Source organism: Mustela nivalis, assembly GCF_964662115.1.
Source record: "Mustela nivalis genome assembly, chromosome: 2".
Lineage (NCBI taxonomy): Eukaryota > Metazoa > Chordata > Mammalia > Carnivora > Mustelidae > Mustela > Mustela nivalis.
Window position 1 is genome coordinate 19027932 of NC_139021.1, and position 21287 is coordinate 19049218.

At 37.1% G+C, this 21287-nt stretch overlaps 1 protein-coding gene across 4 annotated transcripts in view; it reads right to left on the reverse strand.

Moving 5' to 3' along the window:
• MTBP (MDM2 binding protein) overlaps positions 1-21287 on the reverse strand; it is a 75559-nt gene that overhangs the window by 22317 nt on the left and 31955 nt on the right. For 3 of the 4 annotated variants that reach the window (XM_082721775.1, XM_082721776.1, XM_082721778.1), the window contains 4 exons: positions 16043-16216; positions 14406-14513; positions 6621-6782; positions 1778-1895 (listed from right to left, as the gene is read on the reverse strand). In XM_082721775.1, the coding sequence (XP_082577901.1) occupies positions 1778-1895; positions 6621-6782; positions 14406-14513; positions 16043-16216 (562 nt within the window). The remainder of the gene's footprint in view (positions 1-1777; positions 1896-6620; positions 6783-14405; positions 14514-16042; positions 16217-21287) is intronic. The other variant, XM_082721777.1, reaches the window with a different exon arrangement.

Below are 21287 nucleotides of genomic sequence, written 5' to 3' on the forward strand. Positions count from 1 at the left end.
TTATAAAAGGCTTAAGAGAAACGTGATATTTGGTCTAGACCTTGAATGACAAACAATCTAGTTCAAAATGATGGTGCATTAAACATACACATTAACCTCTCCACTCGAACAAATGGAAATCACAATGAGGAAGTACCAAACACTAAATTCATAGAAAGGTTGAGAAATGTTAGATGAAAAAATGGTGGAAAAAAAAAAAGTGATAAACTAGAGCAAGCATGTAAATTAGAGCTAGAGAAAGAAACAGAACAATGTGGCCTCTGTCGTCTTCTCATCCCACAATGCCACAGGTTAAGACTCAACAGAGAGGCAGAGTGGCAGTGGGCAGAAATCCAGCAATGCATTTTAAGAGCCCTACTAGAACAAATGTTCAAGTACCATGCTACCACACCTCCCCTTATCCCTGCAATTTTACCTCAAGTGAAAAACAGAGAAATTGCTCTCTGAAGATCCAAAACTAGGTGCCTGTACCAGTCTCAGTGCTGATGCCCCCAGCATAAAGTGAATTCAGTATTCATTCAGTACTGAGTGAAGGACCAAGGCTGCCTACCTTCTGATACCCCCAGAGGTGTCCCAACGTGAAGTCTTCTAGGTACGCCCCACCCTGCATCTCCCTCCCCATGACATTCAGATGAGAACAGGCAGGAAACAGGACGACACATATAGAGAGAAAATTAACACCAACTACCTATACAAAGCAGCTTCGTACTAAATTCCAACCTAGTAACAATCAAGGACCATCAGACATGGGAGGAAAGCTACACATAAGAAAAAAAAACACCAGAGGAAAAAACAGAACAGGTCCAGGAATAATGAGATCATCTAAGGAACAGAGAAAACAAGTTAAAAGAAGTTTCCAATTAACATGCTTTTAGTATCTTCGGAATTCTCATCATTAATAAAAGAAGAGATTGCTAATGAAAAAACAGAGTTGAGAACCAAAAAAAACCTTTTAGGAATTTAAAATATAACCTTTAAAAAACTAAAAGATGAAAGCATAGGTCAAGAAAATATGCCAGATGTGGGAGTGCTGACGATACTGACTCCATCTTTGGCCCTCCATCCCATTCATGCAATGACCTCTCTTGGGACTACGTGTTTCGGGTCCCCTGGAGGTTGATGAACGCCCTGACCAGGATTTGGAAAGGCTTGTTCCGACCATCCCTGAAACTGTTTAGGTATCTAGCAGAGACAGCCTAGTTTCTTCCCCTTTCTCCTTTCTGGCACACAGATGGCCCCACCAGATATGCTAAACATTTTGACCTCACTACGATGACCTCTGCTCACCCCCTCACTCTACAAAGTCTGCAGATTATGGTCCAGACTTTGTGGAGAACAGCTGCCCAGGGCTGGACTGTCATCTGCTTGAAACCCCGTCAGTAAGTTACTCTGAATAAAACTGTGTAGAAGGTATGAAAGGGTTTGCTTCGTTTTTACATTTCCGAGTGCCTTCTCAGTTTGGAGGATACCTTACTGTCCCTCTTCCACCTTCTAATACCCAGAACATACAGCAGTAAAGATAGTCTGGAAAGGGATCCACTAAAACGTTAAGAGTGAATATGTACACACAGAAAGTACAAGTAGAGGCTGAGAAGGGGCAGCACGGTCTCAACATCCTACTCTGTAATGCTCTATCTACTTAAAGTATGCATACATTCCTTTAATAAGGGAAATATTATTTCCTACGAAAACTAGAAAGTATGTACATTTCATAAACACAATGTAAGGATTAAGAAAAAAATGCTCATTTAAAAATACTGAGTTATTTAAATGTTACCTCATTTTCTGTTTAGCTTTTTCAAAATTTTCCAAATTTTGAAGAACATGCCTTTCTGGCCATTCTAGAGGGTTGTTTTCCATTAGATTTGAAGAAGTAGGTTCCACTGAACTGGTATCTAAAGGGAAATAAATCTAAGTAAGTACTGGAAATTGTTAACATACTGAATTTTGCTATATGAAAATATATACATATAGATCTATCCATCCATGTGTACATGCACACACGTGTATATAAAGCTGTGTTAGGGAGCGCCTGGGTGGTGGCTTGGTGGGTTAAGTCTCTGTCTTCAGCTCAGGTCATGATCTCAAGGTCCTGGGATGGAGCCTCTGCTCAATGGGGAGCCTGCTTCCCCCCTTCTCTCTCTCTGCCTACTTGTGATCTCCGTCAAATGAATAAATAAAAATCTTAAAAAAAAAAAAAAAAAAAAGGCAAGAACAAAATACTTGATTATAAGAAAAAAAAAAAAAGCTGTGTTGGATAAGCTATGCAATACTTACCCACTGAGCCACCAGGTGCCCCGAAAAGTTCATGTTTTTAAAAGAGATTATTTCATTCTCAAAAGTATAATAATATAATAGATAACATAAGATGTTCTCAGATAAAAGTTACCTTAGGAAGAATTTTCACTTATCCATTTATGTATACTATACATATATTATACATTATATACATACACATCTTCAAGTAAATGACTAACATTAAATGTTATTTCACTAACAGTGTGTTTACTCTTCTAGCTAGTATGCTGCAATGAACTGAGATTGCTAATAACACTACAGTCTGTATCAAAAACAAAGGGACATGGGTGCCTGGGTGGCTCAGTGGGTTAAAGCCTCTGCCTTCCGCTCAGGTCATGGTCCCGGGGTCCTGGGATGGAGCCCTGCATTGTGCTCTCTGCTCAGTGGGGAGTCTGCTTCCTCCTTTCTGCCTGCCTCTCTAACTACTTGTGATCTCTGCCAAATTAATAAATAAAATCTTTAAAAAAAATTTACAAAAAAAAAAGGGACAGTTTCCATTTGCATTATAAATTATGAGTACATCCAAACTATTTCAGCACTGTCAAAATTACTAACTGTACTACTTTGGGGATTCTCAAACCATCTGGTTTTTAATATTGTTTTGAACTACTACATACTATTCTAATAAATTAGCTGAAAATTACTGGACATTAGTGGTCTGACTAACCAACAGTTCTGACAAAAATATCCATTTTATACTTTGAGGTCTTACAAAATGATAATTTGGTAAATGCATTTTTATACAAAAAAAGAAAAAACATAAAACCAAAGCCAACTGCATGTTATTTTCCCTTTATTTTCATTAAACTACTCAACCTTGAACATTTTAAAAATACCTTTAATGACTACGTTGGATTGCCCCCTCCAAACACCATCTAAATATACTACTTCCCATCTCATAATAAGGGCAGTGAAATGCTATTTTATATGGCAATAAAATTTAAGATGAAATAATCTACTTTTTAATGTTGACATGGCTTTCCACTAGAAGTGCAAAGCAAATATCATTAGCAGATCTGAACAGATACATGCTGAGAACTCAAAAGAACACAAGTCAGGTTAAATAAAAGTAGACATTAATTGTTCTAAATATGACAATATAATTAATTATTAATTATTGTTGACTACACAATTTACATAAATATAAATGACATAGACTAAATAGTAAGGAGTACATGGACAAACATTCATATGTACTTTTGGGGTATAATTTAATATAATTCTTACAGTAAAGCAAGACACAATATTTTATTTATGTGGCAGTCAGGACACTAGGACATGTTGATAACCAAAAAGCACAAAAAGGGCCTCTGAGAAACCAAGAATGCTGCTTTTTTTTTTCTTTTTTTAAGTGTTTTACTTTATGGGAGAAACAAAGAAATGAAAGCAATGCAGTAGGGAAATAGGGACTCAAAACCCGACCTACACAAATCAAGGCCAACAAAAAAGAAGTAATACTACAGATGATAATACGTGCACAGCCATCCCAGCCTTACACATATAAATACGAATAAATCACAAAGAAAAGGTTATATTGTAGTCGGCATATTCTGTTTAATAAAGTAAGAATTATAAACATATACTAGAAGATTCTTACTAAAATATCTAAAATAATAAAACCGTGATCTTATAAAATTACCTAGAAAACTCATTTATGCAGTGTGTTTATGTGCCCCCATGGCCTGAGGTAAAGGAGACAGTTGCTGTATTTTGAGTCCAGATATGACACTTGGCATTGTGAAAGTTTTTAGCAACTTTGTGGCAATGAGTATAGAAAATGGTTCAATCAGGACATTTTCTCCCTGCTGATTTTCATGTTACACATGCTAGAGTGCTAAGTTTTTATTTAAAAAAAAGGACAACAATAATCCTGATGATTGCCAATAATTCGTAATGAGCATGATTATTAAATAATGGGATCAGAATATGAAACATGATTGACCTTATTGCTTCTTTTCCTGTATAATTTACATCTAGATGTATTTACTCAAATAAAAGCTACCAAGGATGTTAAAAATCACAGCTTCATTATTAGGAGTCATATTCAAACATATAACCTGTCAAATTTCAGTTCAGGCTCTAAAAAAAACCTTCAGGGTTTCTTTAATTTGTTTAATGTTATTTTGGGAGGAATCAACTCCTCTATGCTAGGTACAGTCTTGGGCTCCAGGGCACTGGAGAAAGCAAGCCGACACACTCTACTCTCAGAGAACATATGGTTCACAGTGAAGACAAACTGTTATTAATAAATAATTACATCTACAGTATATAATTTAAAATAGGAAAAATAATAAAAAGAAAGATACAGAAGATGAGGACCACTGGAAACAATTTAAAATGAGGAAAGTCTGGAAAAGCTTCTTTGAGGAAGTAACATTTAAGTCAAGATCTGAAGAATGACTGTCAGTTAATCAAGTAAAGATTGGGAGAAAAATATTCCAGAAAGAGGACACCACATGTGTAAAGGTCCTGAGGTGGAAAGGAAGGTGACATGCTCAAGGAACGGAAAGACTGTGGCACCAAGGAAGCAGAAATGTGACACTGGAGGAATCCAGAATGAGTATGAGGGTGGACATCATTTAGGAATTTTGTAAGCCGTATTAAGGATGACACATTCTATGTACAATGGAAAGCAATGACAAAGCTCTGAGCAAAGGAGTGATATAATCTGATTTACATTTTAAGATGAGCACCCCAGTAAGCTCAGGGTGTTAATAGTGTTCTAGGACTTGATCTTGTATGAGTAACTGTAAGACACGTGTCCATACTTACAGAAAACCCATGCAATGACTGCAGCCCTTCCTGCCTTGTAACCATTATCTCCTGCACAAATTCTCTGAGTAAGCCAGCTTCTGTCTGGATCTCAGTCTGCCCTTTCTTACCTCCATACTCCACGGGCATGCAGCTTCTACCCCCAAGAAAATCCTATCTTCGCCACTCTACCCCCAAGAAAATCCTATCTTCGCCACTCTACCTAGACCCTGTGCATTGCTCAAGACCTACATCCAAGTCCCTTTGCTCCTGACGAAGTGTTCTGTGACTCTCCTACCCTAGTTCTATTCCTCTCCTCTAAATTCACATTCATTTATTTAAAAACAAATATACAGCATTTCACACCAGGCAACTTTCTCAGCAACTTATAAATAACTCCTTTAATCCTCCTAACAACCTATGTCATCTCTAATTTAAAGATGAAAAAAACCTGAGGCTCGGAGACATTAGAAAACTTGCCCAAAGTCACACAGCAAGTAAGCCGCAGAGCCGCATCCAGCCTTGTTCATCTGGCTTCGGAGCACATGCTGCAACCAAGAAGCTGTGTCTCTCATTTACGGAACACACCCCCCCATTCACAAGGACTCTTACACTGCCTCCAACACCCGTCCGATTACTCCGCACTGTTATGGAACATTCTTACTGGTATGGTATGATGATGATCATGATAATACAAACAGCTAACAGTTCTTTGGCATTTATTATGTTCTTACATACATCAACTCATCCAATCCTCACAATTAGTGAGTGGGAGACATTATTAGCTCATTTTAAACACGAAGAGGCAGAGGCAGGAAGTGGTGGAATAAGTGCCCAATGATGTCCAGCGAACAAGTAACAAAACTCAGACTTGAGCCCTGGCACCTGAGCTCCAGAGCCTGGGCTCTTCAAACGGCAGTGCGTGCTGTATCTGTAATTAGCTTCCGACATACATCATAACCTGCTGAAAGTCAAGGATCCACATTTTTATTTCTTTGTGTACCTCTATGGTGTCAAACAGAGAAAGGCATCTGACAAACATTACTGTTAACTTGACTCTGGTCATTTTCTTATTAACCAATGGAATAAAAATGATTCTCATGGAATAAAAAAAAAAAAATTACCCTGTACATTTAAAATGCAGGGCAATCATCAAATGCTTTCTTGTTAGATCTTGTAAAGCTTCACTGTATTCAAACATATCACAAGAATAGGAACCAGGAAGACAGAGCTGTAAGTTAATAGAGAAATGATTTCCTGTTCCTTCGATGAAGTTTGGGGACTATTCCTGCTACAATGAACAGCAAATAGGGAGCATCTTAATGCAGGTAGTTTTAACTATGGTAAACTTACTGTGTATGTTCTACTGTTCTCATCTTAGGAAAATATAGCTTAGTAGAAATCCAGCTGAGTACAATTACTAAGAGGACTCACCTTCAAATGCTTCTCCCTCTGCTCAAAACAATTATATTAAACATGCTTAATGAAAGAAGTGCCAGAAAGCTTTTAATGTCTAAATGATGAGAAATACGTACGAAAAGAACTAATAATTAAACTAACAAAAAACTTACCATTTAACATATTGGCGGTTTTAATTTTGTCCGTCTTTATTGGAATTGTTTTAGGAATAAAAGCATCAAAATGATCTAAAAAGCGTTCCCTTATGAGTATTAATAGAGTTTTGAGTTCATCAATAGAAACTACTTCAGGCAGGTTGGCCAACTTTCTCCTTTCTGTAAGACAAAGAAAAACCATGCAACTATTACTTTAAAAAACTCTCAAGAAGTGCATCTACTACTCTTACAATAAATATTTTCAAAAGTAAAACAGTTGAATTTCTCCAGCAAATCAACATTCCTATGTAGGCCTGTTTTCATTTTCAGCCCATCTGTAGGTAAAGATAGAATTCCCAGCTACACGAGATAAACAAAAATAGAGTAATCTGTTCACACCATGAAGTGATGAATGGTAAAGGCAAGTTTGCAAGTTTTCAGAATATACCGCAGAGCATTAAGAACATTGGTGTTTATGTGAAAAGTAAAACCTGTAAGACTTTGAGTTAAATGTGGTAGGTTGGCCACTTCCATCTTTTTCTTCTTCTTCCCCAAACCTAAACTCACAGCAAAGGAATTTAAAAAAGGACAACCAAAGCGGAAATAATAAATAATGACAGTTTTGGACATTTTGGAAGGTAAGATGATGGTGGAGGGGTAGCCGAGTTGGTACAGCAGAGGAAAGTCAACTGGGTCCCCGCAGAGGCACTGCTGTGAGGTGTTAGGAAGATGATTGGCGGGACAGGCTGAAACAGGACAGCATGCATGGATGTTTAGGGAAGGGGCAGGGTAAAGACCTTAGAACTAAACGTCTTTATACCACCCTACATCCCTCACAGCTTGGAAACTCTGTTCTCTCTCTCTCTCTCTCTTTTTTTTTTTTTTTTTGGTAGAAGCTGAAAAAGAGTCCCAGCCCATGGAGCATCAGGCACACCGAAAGGCAGCCCTGAAATGGGGGTTAAAACTGGGGGACAAAATGGAAGTGTACATACTGAAAGGTCTGACTCCAAGCCCTGGAGCTGGGAAGCTAGCAGCTATAATATAAATGCTCCACTAGAAAGAGCAAAGGGGTTCCCCTTTTGAAAAACTGAATGCCCCTTGAGAAAAGAGCACGATCCTGATATTGAAGTGGAGGTAGGGACAGGAGCTCACAACCAAGGATGTCTTGTCACTCCACCTGCTGTATGCCACAGATTGCCAGACAGTATATTAGAGCAAGGTATGTAAGGCTTCCCGTCTAAAACAGAACAGACAGAAAGGAATCACCGGACATTTAGGAAACAGTGATTTGGAAAGTCTAGGTGCCTCAGTTGGTTAAGTTTTCTACCTTCAGCTCAGGTCACCATCCCAGGGTATTGGGATCGAGTCCCTTGTCAGCCTCCCTGCTCAGCGGGGACCCTGCTTCTTCTCCCTCTGCCCGTTGCTGCCCCTGCTTGTGCTCTCTCTTTCTCTCTCTCTGTGACAAATAAAATCTTTTTTTTAAAAAAAGGAACATAGTGATTCAAAGGAGCACATGCATCCCAATATTTATGGCAGCAATGTCCGCAATAGCCAAATAATGGGAATGTCCCTCGACAGATGAGTACAGAAAGAAGATATGGGGTGTGTGTGTGTGTATGCGCACGCTCACGTGTCCATCGAAAAGAATGAGATCTCGCCATTTGCAATGATGTGGATAGAACTAGAGGGTATAATGCTAAGTGAAATAAGTCAGTCAGAGAAAGAATAATATCATAGGATTTCACTCATATGTGGAATTTAAGAAACAAAACAGATGAACACAGGGGAAGGGAAGGAAAAATAAGATGAAAATAGAGAGGGAGGCAAACCATAAGAGACGCTGAACTCCAGGAAACAAACTGGAAATTGCTGCAGGGGCGTGGGTGGGGGGAAGGGGTCACCGGGTGATGGGCATGAAGGAGAGCACCTGGTGGAATGGGCACTGGGTGTTGTATGCAACTGATGAATTATCAAATTCTACCCCCGAAATGAATAATACAGTATATGTTAGCTATGCTGAATTTAAATAAAGAATTAAAAACAAAAAAGAAAACGTGCTGAGGAAAGAGGGGACTCTGCGTTTCCACGGTCTTATGTTTACACTAGAAGGACGGACTTGGATCCAGTATATACTTCCAGCTCCCATGGCCCTCCCTCCCTCACCGAGCCAGCCTGGAGAAGAAATAAGGCACGCTCTGATCCTTCTCTCCAACTGTCCTCTGAGCTAGCAAGTCCTCAGGACGCATGCTCTCTATGTGGTAAGAGGCCCTGCTCTCCCAAGGTTGATCTTCATTTGCTTAGTTCTTCATTCAAGGGGAGGAAATTCAATTCTGGGTGTATCAGAAAACTCACCTGGGCATAGATCTAGAAAGTCCTATCCTTCAATACGGCTTTTACCTGTTGCTTATCTACATCAGTGTGTTGCTCAGTTTTATTTCTCAATCGGTTCAACTTTGGGAGAGTAAAGGGGTTTATTTTTGGGGACCCTCAAAAGAGCAAAAGTCCAAGATGAAAAAGAGAGACTAAAGCCAGCAAAAAGGAAAAAGAAGCCCAGCAGAAACAAAAACACTGCAGGGAACAAAAGAAAGCTTGCTCTGATTAATATTCTCATAGAACTAAGACAATCTACTACACCCCATGAAACAAGTACAGGGTTCTTTAATAAAGGAACAGATGATGAACAAGAAAAGACTTCTAAAAATTAAGCACATGAGAGCTCAAATTTTAAACATTCCATAAAGGGGCTTAAAATAAAGCAGAAGATATTGCCTAGAAACTAGAACAAAAAGAAAACAATATGGAAATAGGAAAAAAAATTAAGTATTCTGTCCAGAAAATTAGGTATTCTGTCCAGGTATTTTTTTCTATATAACTAATAAAAGTTCTAGAAAGAAAGAAAAAAATTGAAAAAGAAAGAAAAATTACTAAAGATAAAGGTTTTCAGATTTAAGAATGTGAATCTTCTATTGAAATGGCTCATCATTTATATAGCTTAATAAACTGAGGACAGAGGGAGAGCATGGAGAATACATACACACCATGAATCAGAGTAAAGCTCCCAGGGACAAGGCTTCTGGAGATAAACATTTGAGAAAGGAGTAAAAACAAATATACCAAAAATAAAATACTACAAAGGATAAGAATAGTATTAGGTTTCTCAATAGGAATAGTCACACAGAAGATAATAAAGCAATGTCTTCAAAATTCTGAAGGTAGATGATTTTCAACCTAGGATTCTTTATGACCTATCAGTCAAGTAAAGATATTTTCAGATATGCAAGAGGTTAAAAAAACTTACATTTCACAAAGTTTTAGTCAAAGTGGTTGCTGAAAGATACGCTCCAAGCAAACAAGGGAGTAAACCAAGAAGGACAGGTGGTCTAGAAAAAAGGAGAATCTAAAAGAAGGGAAGAAGAAAGAGAAGTCTCTAAGATGTTCTGTTATCATAACGAAATATTAAACACTCTGGAAAGAAATAGAGAAGTAAAAAGGAACTGCTGTGTTTGAACATACAATGAATTTAATGTTAAGTGTGTAAAAAATGCTGGAGCCTCTAGAAAAACATTTGCCTGTACAGAGGAGTGGGCAAATTGAAAATGATCACCAACCATAAGAAAAACAAAGATAATACAAGAGGTGATCATCGTCATATATTACATGACTCAGTGGTAAGCTTATGTATACGGTGGTAATAATGTTAAAACTAGCCACTGATATAACCAAAATTTATGACTTCACTGTAAAGGGTGGAAAGAGAATGTGAAGATGATAGGAGAAAGCTAAGTGTTTATCTTTCAGAGCTAGGTGCTAAGATAATGTCTGAAACTGGCAAATTAAGAAACAGCAGCATCCACCTACTATTAACAAAACTGGAGGAAATGTTAGGAAAACCAGCTGGAACAGCTGCGGGTCGCTGCCTACCGAGACTAAAAGATGGACAGGAGACAGTAGGCTACTGCTGGTTTCCACATGAAGTTTTTCAGTAGCATTTGCATCTTAAACATAGATCCCTGTATTACTTTTATAAAAATATTACACTTCTAAACACTTCTGGACTAATAACATTTTCTTCTATAATAAAACAGTAAATTGTAAATTCATACAGAAGTCAATTCAACATTATGTGCTGTCTATAAAGCACTATGCTGTGCCCTTGGACAGAGAGGATTAGAACCCATTATTACATGAGGTTGACACATAAATAATGCAAGAGAGTAGGCTGAGAAGGAAGCAGCTGGCCTAGAGGCTCTACTTTGGAACATGGGCTCTCCGAGGACACCTCTGAAAAATCCCACTATAGTAATGTGGATATTGGTAGGGTCGTTCCAGTTGTGATCCAAGATAAGGAACACAAGATTCTTGCACTCAAGAACATTAGTAATGGTAAAGTAAGATTGTAAAATATGCTGCTGTTATTACATCTTCTTAGTGAGAAAATAAAAAGTAATGAAGCTTTTTATTTTCTGTACAATCTGCTGGGAGCCATTCTAAACGAAAAGTTATCAATGGTTTGTTTTCATGTGAAATATACACAATAGGTAATGTGCTTTGGAACTCAGCTCTATATTTTTATTAATGTTAAAAAAAACCTTAAATCATGAACCAGACCCATGCTTATTAAAATAGTCCATTATATTACAACATCGGGCTATCTGGAAAGCGGGGTAAGACTTCCTCCTGGCCTTAATGACCGAAAAAGAAGAGGAAACAGATGAAGTTTAACAGGGTTATGAGCAGAATAATTTACCTAAGCAAAAATTATTCTCCACACTAATGAATGTACACATAAGTGGCAAAGGTTTGAGAGAAAAACATTGGACTAAAGTCTTAAAAATGGATCAGCAAAAGAATGTTATTCCTAAAAAAGCTAGCAATTACTTAGGATTTAGTAAAGAAAAAGACAGTGGAATATCCAAAAGTACCGGAGGCTGATGGTCAATCAGGTTTGTACTAGGTTCTATGAATTTATTTTATTTTTTAAAGTTTTTTTTTTTTAATTTTATTTATTTTTTGAGAGATCACAAGTAGGCAGAGAGGCAGGCAGAGAGAGAGGAAGCAGGCTCCCTGCTGAGCAGAGAGCCTGATGCAGGGCTCGATCCCAGGACCCTGGGATCATGACCTGAGCCGAAGGCAAAGGCTTAACCCACTGAGCCATCCAGGCACCCCAGGTTCTATGTATTTAAAAAAGATGTGGGGAATTCAGAGGTGTGACCGGAATACTGGAGCAAAATGACAACACTGTTGTTGCTTTGGTATTTGTCTGGCATCATGCTGAATGGTCTTTAATTTAAAAACTGTCTAGCATTCTTAAACTTTTTCTTTAAAAATCAGTGAAACAAGACAGTTGATATTTCCAAATATAAAAAAATTGTAAACTACCAAAAAATCAAGTAGAAAAACTTATAAAATTATAAATATCATTCTAATATGATGTTATTAAATATAATCTTAAGAAATAAAATAAAACTACTGGAAGTAATTATTCTAAAAAATTAAATCAGAACAGAAACTTTGATGTTTGTGTTATTTTAAGCAACAAAGTGTCTCAGTAATGTATGTACATTTTCATGCAAACTTTTCCAGTTGCTCTTTCTGATTCAATACTGGTCAGAGAAATAGTGGAGAGATAGTAAGTCTACTCCTTAACTTGTTGATAATTTTGGGGGAAAAAAAATCTTCTTGAACAACTTCTTATTTTATACCAAAGGCCATCATCTTTGTATTGATTCTGAATTGTTTATTTTTTTCCAAAGAAAGCTGTTCCTAGTAGAGTAGTTTTCACCATGTGTAAGTTAATTAACTATACCATTTTCAGCACTTTTATATTTACATTTCACTTCTCTGAAGATCACTGAAATACAGTCAGACATGCTTACATAAGAAACTTTGTTTTGCTGTCATTTTCTTGTCTTTTAAGATACAGGAATTCTTAACAGATGCAACCTTACCCCACATTTTTAATCCAGTATTAACTCTCTGGATAGAGCAGAGCTTGGTTCAGCAAGTACTTCCATCATAAACTGATTAGCTGGGTTACTAATTTTCATCAAGATTACATGCCTTGGATTGCAAACTGGTCATTTCGTGAATAGGCCCAGAGCTGGTTTCTCCAGCAGCGACTAGCTGCAAGCCTTCCCTCAACTTCAGACCCCCACCTGCCTCTGCACCAGGCTCCCGGTGCGGAGCTGTGGCACCCTTAACAGCCGCAATACCTACGGCACAGCTGCTCCGGCTCCTACACGTGGAGCCTTTACTTAGTGCTTGGGTAGAGCTGTCAGTCAGGCCTGCCACAGGAAGGTTAACCCTTCCTACCCAAAGGAGAAACGAGTCAGCTTCCAGAGCAGCCTATTCTTCCACTCTGGCAGGTTTTCTGGTTGGGAGGCTAAGGGAGAGAGGTGACGAGGAAGGACAGAGGAGACGGTGAGGGAACGGAGTTACAAAGCTGCAGCAGGCTTAAGGCAATGGAGCAGGGCCTGCTGACTCTGGCAGGGACAGAGCGAAGTCAAGAGATGAGTAACACTGCAGGCTGATATTTGAAATTAGGGTTTTCCAGCCACAAAATACTATTTCAGTATGTTTCCTTTTTCTTGGTTTTAACATGTACTATTTTTTACTGAAACTGATTTGCCTTTCCAACTATATTTTCCTTGAGCTAGTATCACTAAAACAAAAAAAATCAATGGTTGGAGGAGTTCAAGACTACACAATTACACTGATTTGTGCAACTGAAAAAGTAGGTTAATATAAAGAACAATTGAGACCAAGTATTCTAAAATTATTTTCCACTGAATAAAATAGGCTACTGAATTCCAGATATTTTTAAAATGCTTTTACAAAAACGATAATAGCTTTTATTTTATAATGTATCTACTTAATTCTAATATCACGCTTTTCTATACGCTACTAAAGAGGCCTCACAATTTGACTCAATTTCTTAAAAATTCCCTATCAGTTATCTTAAAATAAGTTCATATTAGGTACTAATGAATGATTATTTATTGAAGATTGTTAAGACTGATACGAACTAAACATTTAATAATAGCTGTAAAACTTAAACTATGACCCTTGGAAAAAGTGTTAATTTCCTGAATAAGGAAAAACCCATAATGTTAACTTCACTCTGCACATATGTGATATTTGTTATTATTAATAGTCATGGTTAAAGTCTAAGAATCAATGCTTAAGTTAGCACATTAATTTCTCTATAGTTGTATTTCCTTGTATTTTTAGTCTTTATCCTCCTGATAACAAAAATATAAAATGAGAAATTTTACAAAAATTCTATATTAATCAGAATTTTAAAACCATAGCTACCTTTTCCAGTACACAGTTAAAAAGCTGGAATACAAAATTTTCCTAAAGAAATATTTTTATGGGGTGCTTAGGTGGTGCAGTCAGTTGAGGGTCTGACACTTGATTTCAGCTCACATTGTGATCTCAGGGTCATGAGCTCGAGCTCGGCGCCAGGCTCCGTACCCAGTAAGGAGTCCGCCTGAGACTTTCTCTCTCTCTCTCTCCTTCTGTCCCTCCCCTTGTTCTTTCTCTCTCCCTAAATAAATAAGTCTTTAAGAAATATACTCTTATAAATGTTATTAGCAATGTATGAATAAATAGGAAGATTCTGAATCTGGTGAAAAAATGTTGCAGACCTTTTCTACTCTGCATCACCTCTATCAAGAATAGTTCTAAAAATGAGGATTATACCTAAAAGACAAAGTAAGAAAAGAATGACAGTAACAATGCATTATGTCTGAACAGGTCAACATTCTTACAGTAAAATGAAATGTACAAATCATTACTTACTCAGACATTCTTTCAAAGCCAAAGCTTGAACATTAGCTAACTGTTTCTCTCTCTGTATAAGTTGTTCACCAGAAAAATGTGGAAGTGACAAGAAGTCAAAAGGAAAGCCTGAGAAATAGAGAAAAGTGTTAAGGATGTTCTATGACAATAATATTCAGTTCCCAGAAAATGTGTTATTACATAATTTTAAAAAATAAAAGTCAGTTACTCATCTCTCTTGCTCATCTCAAAATAATAATTAAGATCAAGAAATTAAGCATACTAAATTATTTTGCATTTTAAACTCTGATGTTCTCCCTCTTCAACTGAAGGAATTTAGGTAACAGAGTAGAATTTCCTCCATCACATTTTCTTTTATGGCTTCAGCTACTGAAACTCCTATACAAAGCAGGGAGTATGGACACTCCCTAATGAACCACACTTACTAGTCACCCATTGTGTCCTTCCACAACGAACCCAGGCTAGCTCTATGAAAGCAATAAGGTACTCCAGTAAAGGTGACAGTGAATGAGTTCAGACTAGGTCAAAAAACCTGGAGGCTTCTTAGAACAATGCTCTAAGAGAAGATAGCAACCAGGTAAGAAATCAGACTATCCCAAGACTATAGTGTTGTAAGGAAGCCCAAGCTGTCTGTGAGAAAATAGACCAGGAGCCAAACAGGTAGGTGAAGAAGCATTCTTACACAACCTCCATTAAGTCTGAAGGAGAATAGAGCCCTAGCTTTTTAAGTGGCTGCACATGTATGGGGACTTCAAAATAGAACCATCCAGCTGAGCCCAGTCAACCCAAAGGACTATGAAAAATAATAATAAATAGTCATTTTTTAAGCTAACTTTGGAGTGGTTTGGCATACACTGATAGATAAGAAAAACTTGGAACTTGGAGAGAAAAAAAAAGGGCAATAAAATGGAACAAGATACTTGAGAGGAAGTAAGTAAAATGAGAGCTAAATTATAGAAAAATATTATATGTTTAAAGTGGAAAATACAGGGATGCCTGGGTGGTCCAGTCAGTTACGCGGCTGCCTTCAGCTCAGGCCATGATCCCAGCGTCCTGGCATCGAGTCCCACATCGGGCTCCTTGCTCGGTGGGGAGCCTGCTTCTCCCTCTGCCTCTGCTGCCACTCTACTTGACTGTGCTATCTCTCCTCTGACAAATAAATAAATAAAATCTTAAAAAAATAAAGTGGAAATACAAACAGGGTGCCTGGGTGGCTCAGTTAAGTATCTGCCTTCAGCTCAGGTCATGATCCCAGAGTCCTCGGATTCAGCTCTTTGTCAGGCTCCCTGCTCGGTGGAGAGTCTGCTTCTCCCTCTGCCCCACCCCCTCAGGCTTCCACACGTGAGCTCTCTCTCTGAAGTAAAAAAAATAAAATCTTTAAAAATAAATAAGTGCAAAATACTAAACATTTCCTTTTTGGAATCAAAAGCTGACCTACTAAATTATACTAAGTATAATGAAAAATGGATGAATTATCTGTACTCTAAACTGTTTGTACATGCTGTAATATGTTCGAAATAAAAGGTAAATTGAAAGTGAAATGGAGTTTGGGAAAAATAAAAGCATTAAAAACCACAGAAGTTAACTGCATATACTAACAAATATAGAAATATTTTCCACCTAAAATTAACACTTACTCAGTTTGGCTTCTACTGTCCTTGCTTTCATCTTTCCATGAATTAAACTCAGTGCAAACGAGCCATTGATCTGATTGGCTGAGTGAATCAATGTGGCTTTACATTTTCTGTTGTCATTACCTTGTAGCAGGAGATAATAGCTAGAACACTCTCCCTTCACTTCAACATCTGGAACTAAGCAAAAACAATGATCTTGTTAAGTATGTGAAAATTCAGCATGCAACAGGGCAGAATCAGTCATTTGACCCATAAGGCATAATGACTTTCTGTTATTTAAAAACAAGCTGTTAAGCAACCATTTTAAGTAGCACTTGTTCATTTAACTCAGAAAACAGAAAGCAGACAATCTTAACAAAATGATATAAAGTGTACACATTTTACCTTAAAATGATGTGTCCTTGTTCATTAACTTTTGATGTTGCCCACTAGAGTTCCATGATATCTTTCTTACATGACCACACTCATAACGTATCAACTACTCTTTTCAACTTCTATCTCTTTAAAAGAGAATAAACTGACCCTGTGAGCACACACACAATTCCACTGATGGAGAAGAAGTATACAGACGCACTCCAGGGTAGCTCTTTGGTCCCTGCAGCGGCCATCCATAATGTATTTTACAGAGGGAATGGAGAGCATTCATTAATCTGGTGTGCCAGTTACATGAAGGTCACTTAAGACAGCTTCTTGTGTATTTTAAAAACAAATCAAGTGAGGGTTATAGCGAAGGTCAAAGAAAAACTGTGAAGCCTTTGAGATTAAAAATAGAAGTAGAGTCCCTTTTTTGTTGAAGATGGTAAATTGGACATAAGCATTCATTTTCACTATCTCTTGAAATTCCACAAAATGAGAATAAAGAGATTTTAAAAATAGCATAAATCTACAAGGACTAATATCTGACAGAAGAGACAACAGAAACTAATTTTGAAAGCAGGAAAGCAAATGAGTAATTGGTACAGACTGCTAAGGAAGCTGAGAAAAACAGTGGAGAAGGCTTAGAAGAAGCAACATAATTTATATTACAACCCCTGACAAGACTCTGGGTTGATGGTCCCAGAAGGCACTGGAAGCAACATGAAGGTGAAACAGGAAAACAGGTTGAAGTGTCTGAGCAGCTTGGCCTCCTGGACAGTCCTTATTCTATTGAGGTACATGATTGTCCTTTTCCTAGTCCAGAAAACAAGTGGTTTATTCACTGCTGAAAGTAAAACAAGCTGTCTCTGGCCTGAGAGATAGTGAACAGAGAGCAGGGTTAGAGTTAATTCTCAGTGGATTAAGCATGTACTTGTATATTGAGTATTGAGACCCTGTACTCTTCTTCACCCATATAACTTCTAGAATTATGCAAGCTAGATAACAGAATTGAGCTTTCTTGGAAATGTGGTCAGTCCTAGAAGAACGACTGAAGAATCCCAACATTGGAGTCAGCTAAGGTGAGTTCACCCTAAAACAAAGATCAGAGTCAACAAGCTACACTCATGCACCCAAATCTTCCCATTAGCTTTCTGGTACTATCCCTTAAATGTGAGCAGGCAGACAAATGTTACAAGATCTCAAGGAAGGTTGCTAGTATGAGAACTAGATGTCAACATGGAAAAAAAAGTGACTTGCAAGGAAATAAAGGATACACAGTAAAAAGAAATCACACACACAAAACCAACCAACCAATCGGATCACTACACTCCTCAGAGAAGATTCTGCATACATTAAAAAAGAACAGGAGACTATAAGAACATTAATAAGAAAGAGCTCATGGAAATTAAAATTAAGAAAACGGGTAGAAGAAAAAGCTAAGTGAATGTACAAAATGTAAAGTAAAAATACGAAGAAATGGAAAATAAAAGAGAAGATAAAGAAAGACACACAAATCAAGAGGAACAGCTACAGAGCACTAACAGAAGTGAGAACATAAACAGAAGGAAGGAAATTTCCAACAAAACAGCTATAAGAACACTTTCCTCCATAAAAAGGCAAGCTTCCAGGCATGCTGAGAGCCCAATACAAGAATAAAAATAGACCCACCAAGGTGCATCATCATGAAAATTCAGAAGACTAAGAATAAGGAGAAGATTCTACAAAATTCCAGAGAAAATATGGGTTTTCTTTAGAGAAAATAAGAATGAGAAGAGCACTAGAATTCTAAACAGTGCTAAAAGCTAGAAGACAACGGGGCAATACCTTCAAAATTTCAGGAAGATTTTAACAAATCTGCTCCACCAAAATAAGGACAATTAGATTAAAGGCACCAACAAAGAAAGGGCAAAAGAAACTTCCATGACGATGAAAAAATAGTCTTTTAAATCCAAAGCTATAGAACAAAGCTAGAGAAACCATTCTGGATTAGACAGGTCACAAAGAGCTGGAAGAGATTTCTTACATATCCATGATTGATAGAATACCTAATGTGCCTGAAGGTACTGAAAGGAGTTTCGCCACTGGGGGAAGGCTTTGTGGCTAGATATAAAAAAAGATTCACTGAATCTAGCTGAAACGGAATACTGTACAGGAAAGGAAAATAAGATACATTACATGGCTCAACTGTGAAGAGTGATTATATAATCATAATAATTGAAAAATTAATATTAATTTAAAATAAAAAATTACTGTGAGAGGGAAATGTCAAGAATTTGAGTGTCTGTAGAGCAAAGGAGCTTAGAGGATTCATACTTCCCTGTTTGAAAACTTCCTATAAAGCTACTGTAACCAAGGCACTGAGGCGCTGGTGTTAACAACAGAACTGAGAATCCAAAAGTAAACAGTCATGATTTTCAACAAAGACACCAAGAAAATATGATGGGAGAAGGAATAGTCTTTTCAACACATGGTCTTGGAACAACCGAACGACCAATATGCAAAAGAATGAAGTTGAACCCTTACCCACCTATCTCACATATTAATTCAAAATGGATCAAAGACATAAATTTAGGAGTTACACTGTAAAGACCTTACAATAAAACAAGGGCATAAATCTTCCTGACCTTGGAAGCAGGCAATGGTTTGTTAAAGAAGAGATCCAAAGCACAGTGAAGGAAAGAAAAAAGAGAGAGAAAACTGAATTTCACCAAAATTAAATCTTTTGGGCTTAAAAGTACACCATCAAGAGAACAAAAAGTCAACCTGCTATGGACTTGGGGTAATAATGATATGTCAGTGAAAGCTTATCAGGTTTAACAAGTGTACCATTAGGGTTGAATGTCGGTAATAGGGGAGGCTGCCTGTGTGTGAGGACGTCGGCTATACGGAAACACTCTGTACTTTCTACTCAGTTTTGTGGAGTATCTAAAACTGTCCTAAATAAATAAAGATTATTAATTTTAAAAAGTATCTATGTGACATGGATAAACATGAGAATTAAATACAAGATGCTGTAGGGAAAAGTCCTTAGATCAATGCCTGACATATGCTAATTATTGAGTAAGCACTACCAATTATTAGCTAAAAAGACCATGTAAATCAAAACCACAAAGAAGTACCATTTCACCTCCCTTGGATGAATGTAACAAAGAACACAGACAATAACAGGTACTGATAAAGATGCAGAAAAAGTGGAACTCTTCATACTGTTGGGAATATAAAAATGATATAGCTACTGTTTGACCGTTCCTCAAAAAAGTTAAACATATAATCAATATATGACTCAAAATTGCCACTCCCAGGTTTTTATCCAAAATTATTTTAAGCATATGTTCACATAAAAACATGTACACAGGGCGTCTGGGTGGCTCAGTGGGTTAAGCCTCTGCCTTTGGCTCATGTCATGATCCCAGGGTCCTGGGATGGAGCCCCACATGGGGCTCTCTGCTCAGCAGGGAGCCTGCTTCCCCCCCCTTCCCTCTGCCTGCCTCTCTGCCTATCTGTGCTCTCTCTCTCTGTCAAATAAATAAATAAAATCTTTAAACAAACAAAAAAACATGTACACAAATATTCACAGCAGCATTATTTACCCGAAAGGGTCAACAGTTAAAGTGTCCTTGAACTGATGTATGAATAAATAATAAGTGATACGTCCAAATGAGGAGTTGTATTCAGCAATAGAAAGAATGAAGTATTGGTGTTGTCATACAACATTATGCTGTGTGAGAGAAGTCGAACATTAAAGATGACTTGTTTATTGTATGATTACATTTAAATAAAATATCCAGAATAGGCAAATCTATACAGAAGGAAGTAGATGGGTGATTGCCTAAAGGTTGGGGGGAGGAACAGGCAATGGGTATAGGGAGGAACTGCTCAAGGGTTTGGAGTCGCCTTCTGGAGACGAGATAATGTCCTAAAATTGACTGTGGTGATGGTTAAACAATCCATCCTATGATTAGGCTAAAAACCATGAAATTGTATAATTTAAATGATTGAACTGTACAGTGTGTGAACTGTATTTTAACATAGCTTTTTGTTTTAATTTATAATAATCTTAGGAATGTAAGGTCTGCTCACAAAAGAAGTTCTTAGCATTTTGGAATTTATATGGGTGTGTGTGTCTGTATGTGTATATAAGTATACATATGTACGCTTCTATGTACATATCTGTATGTACATAGTGTATGTGTATGTACACTATGAAAACTGTACACTAAGAAAACTGTAATTTTATTAGAAAACAATTTATTGCACAGATGAACATACTGTGATTAAAGCTTATTCCCCCAAACAACCATGAAGTAGAAAAATAAATTTATGCAATAGATATTAATACTGTTCATAAACATCAATCATAAAAAAGGAATTTAAATAGAGGTTTTAGGAAGGAAAAACACTGTTGTTACCAGTTGCATTTGAAACTAAGGTTTGCTAAGACTTATAGTGACTTTTTAATTCGTTTACCAACTTGGCACTTAGCCAATTCAAGTTACCAGTGTCCCTTCAATCCATGCCATTCTTTCCACGTTTATTTTAAATCCCAACCCCTCTATTAGCATTTTAATCATGGAAGCCTGTAATTACAGCAATCTTATTTTCCTCAAAAGAAAAATATTTATTTTAAAGAACTCCCCTAACCATAATGACTATGAAGTCATTTAAAAAATGTTCCAGGTTTGGCAGGTGTTAATTGAAGACTTATTAAGTAATTTCTATGTAAATATCACGGAGAGTAATAGATTTACAATTAGCATTGTCACTCAAATTTCATAGTTCTCCCTAATGAAATAACAGTAAGTGATTACAACAGAAAATTTGTTCTCTTTTTCTTTTTTTTTTTTTTTAAAGATTTATTTATTTATTTTAGAAAGAGAGAGAAAGAGCACAC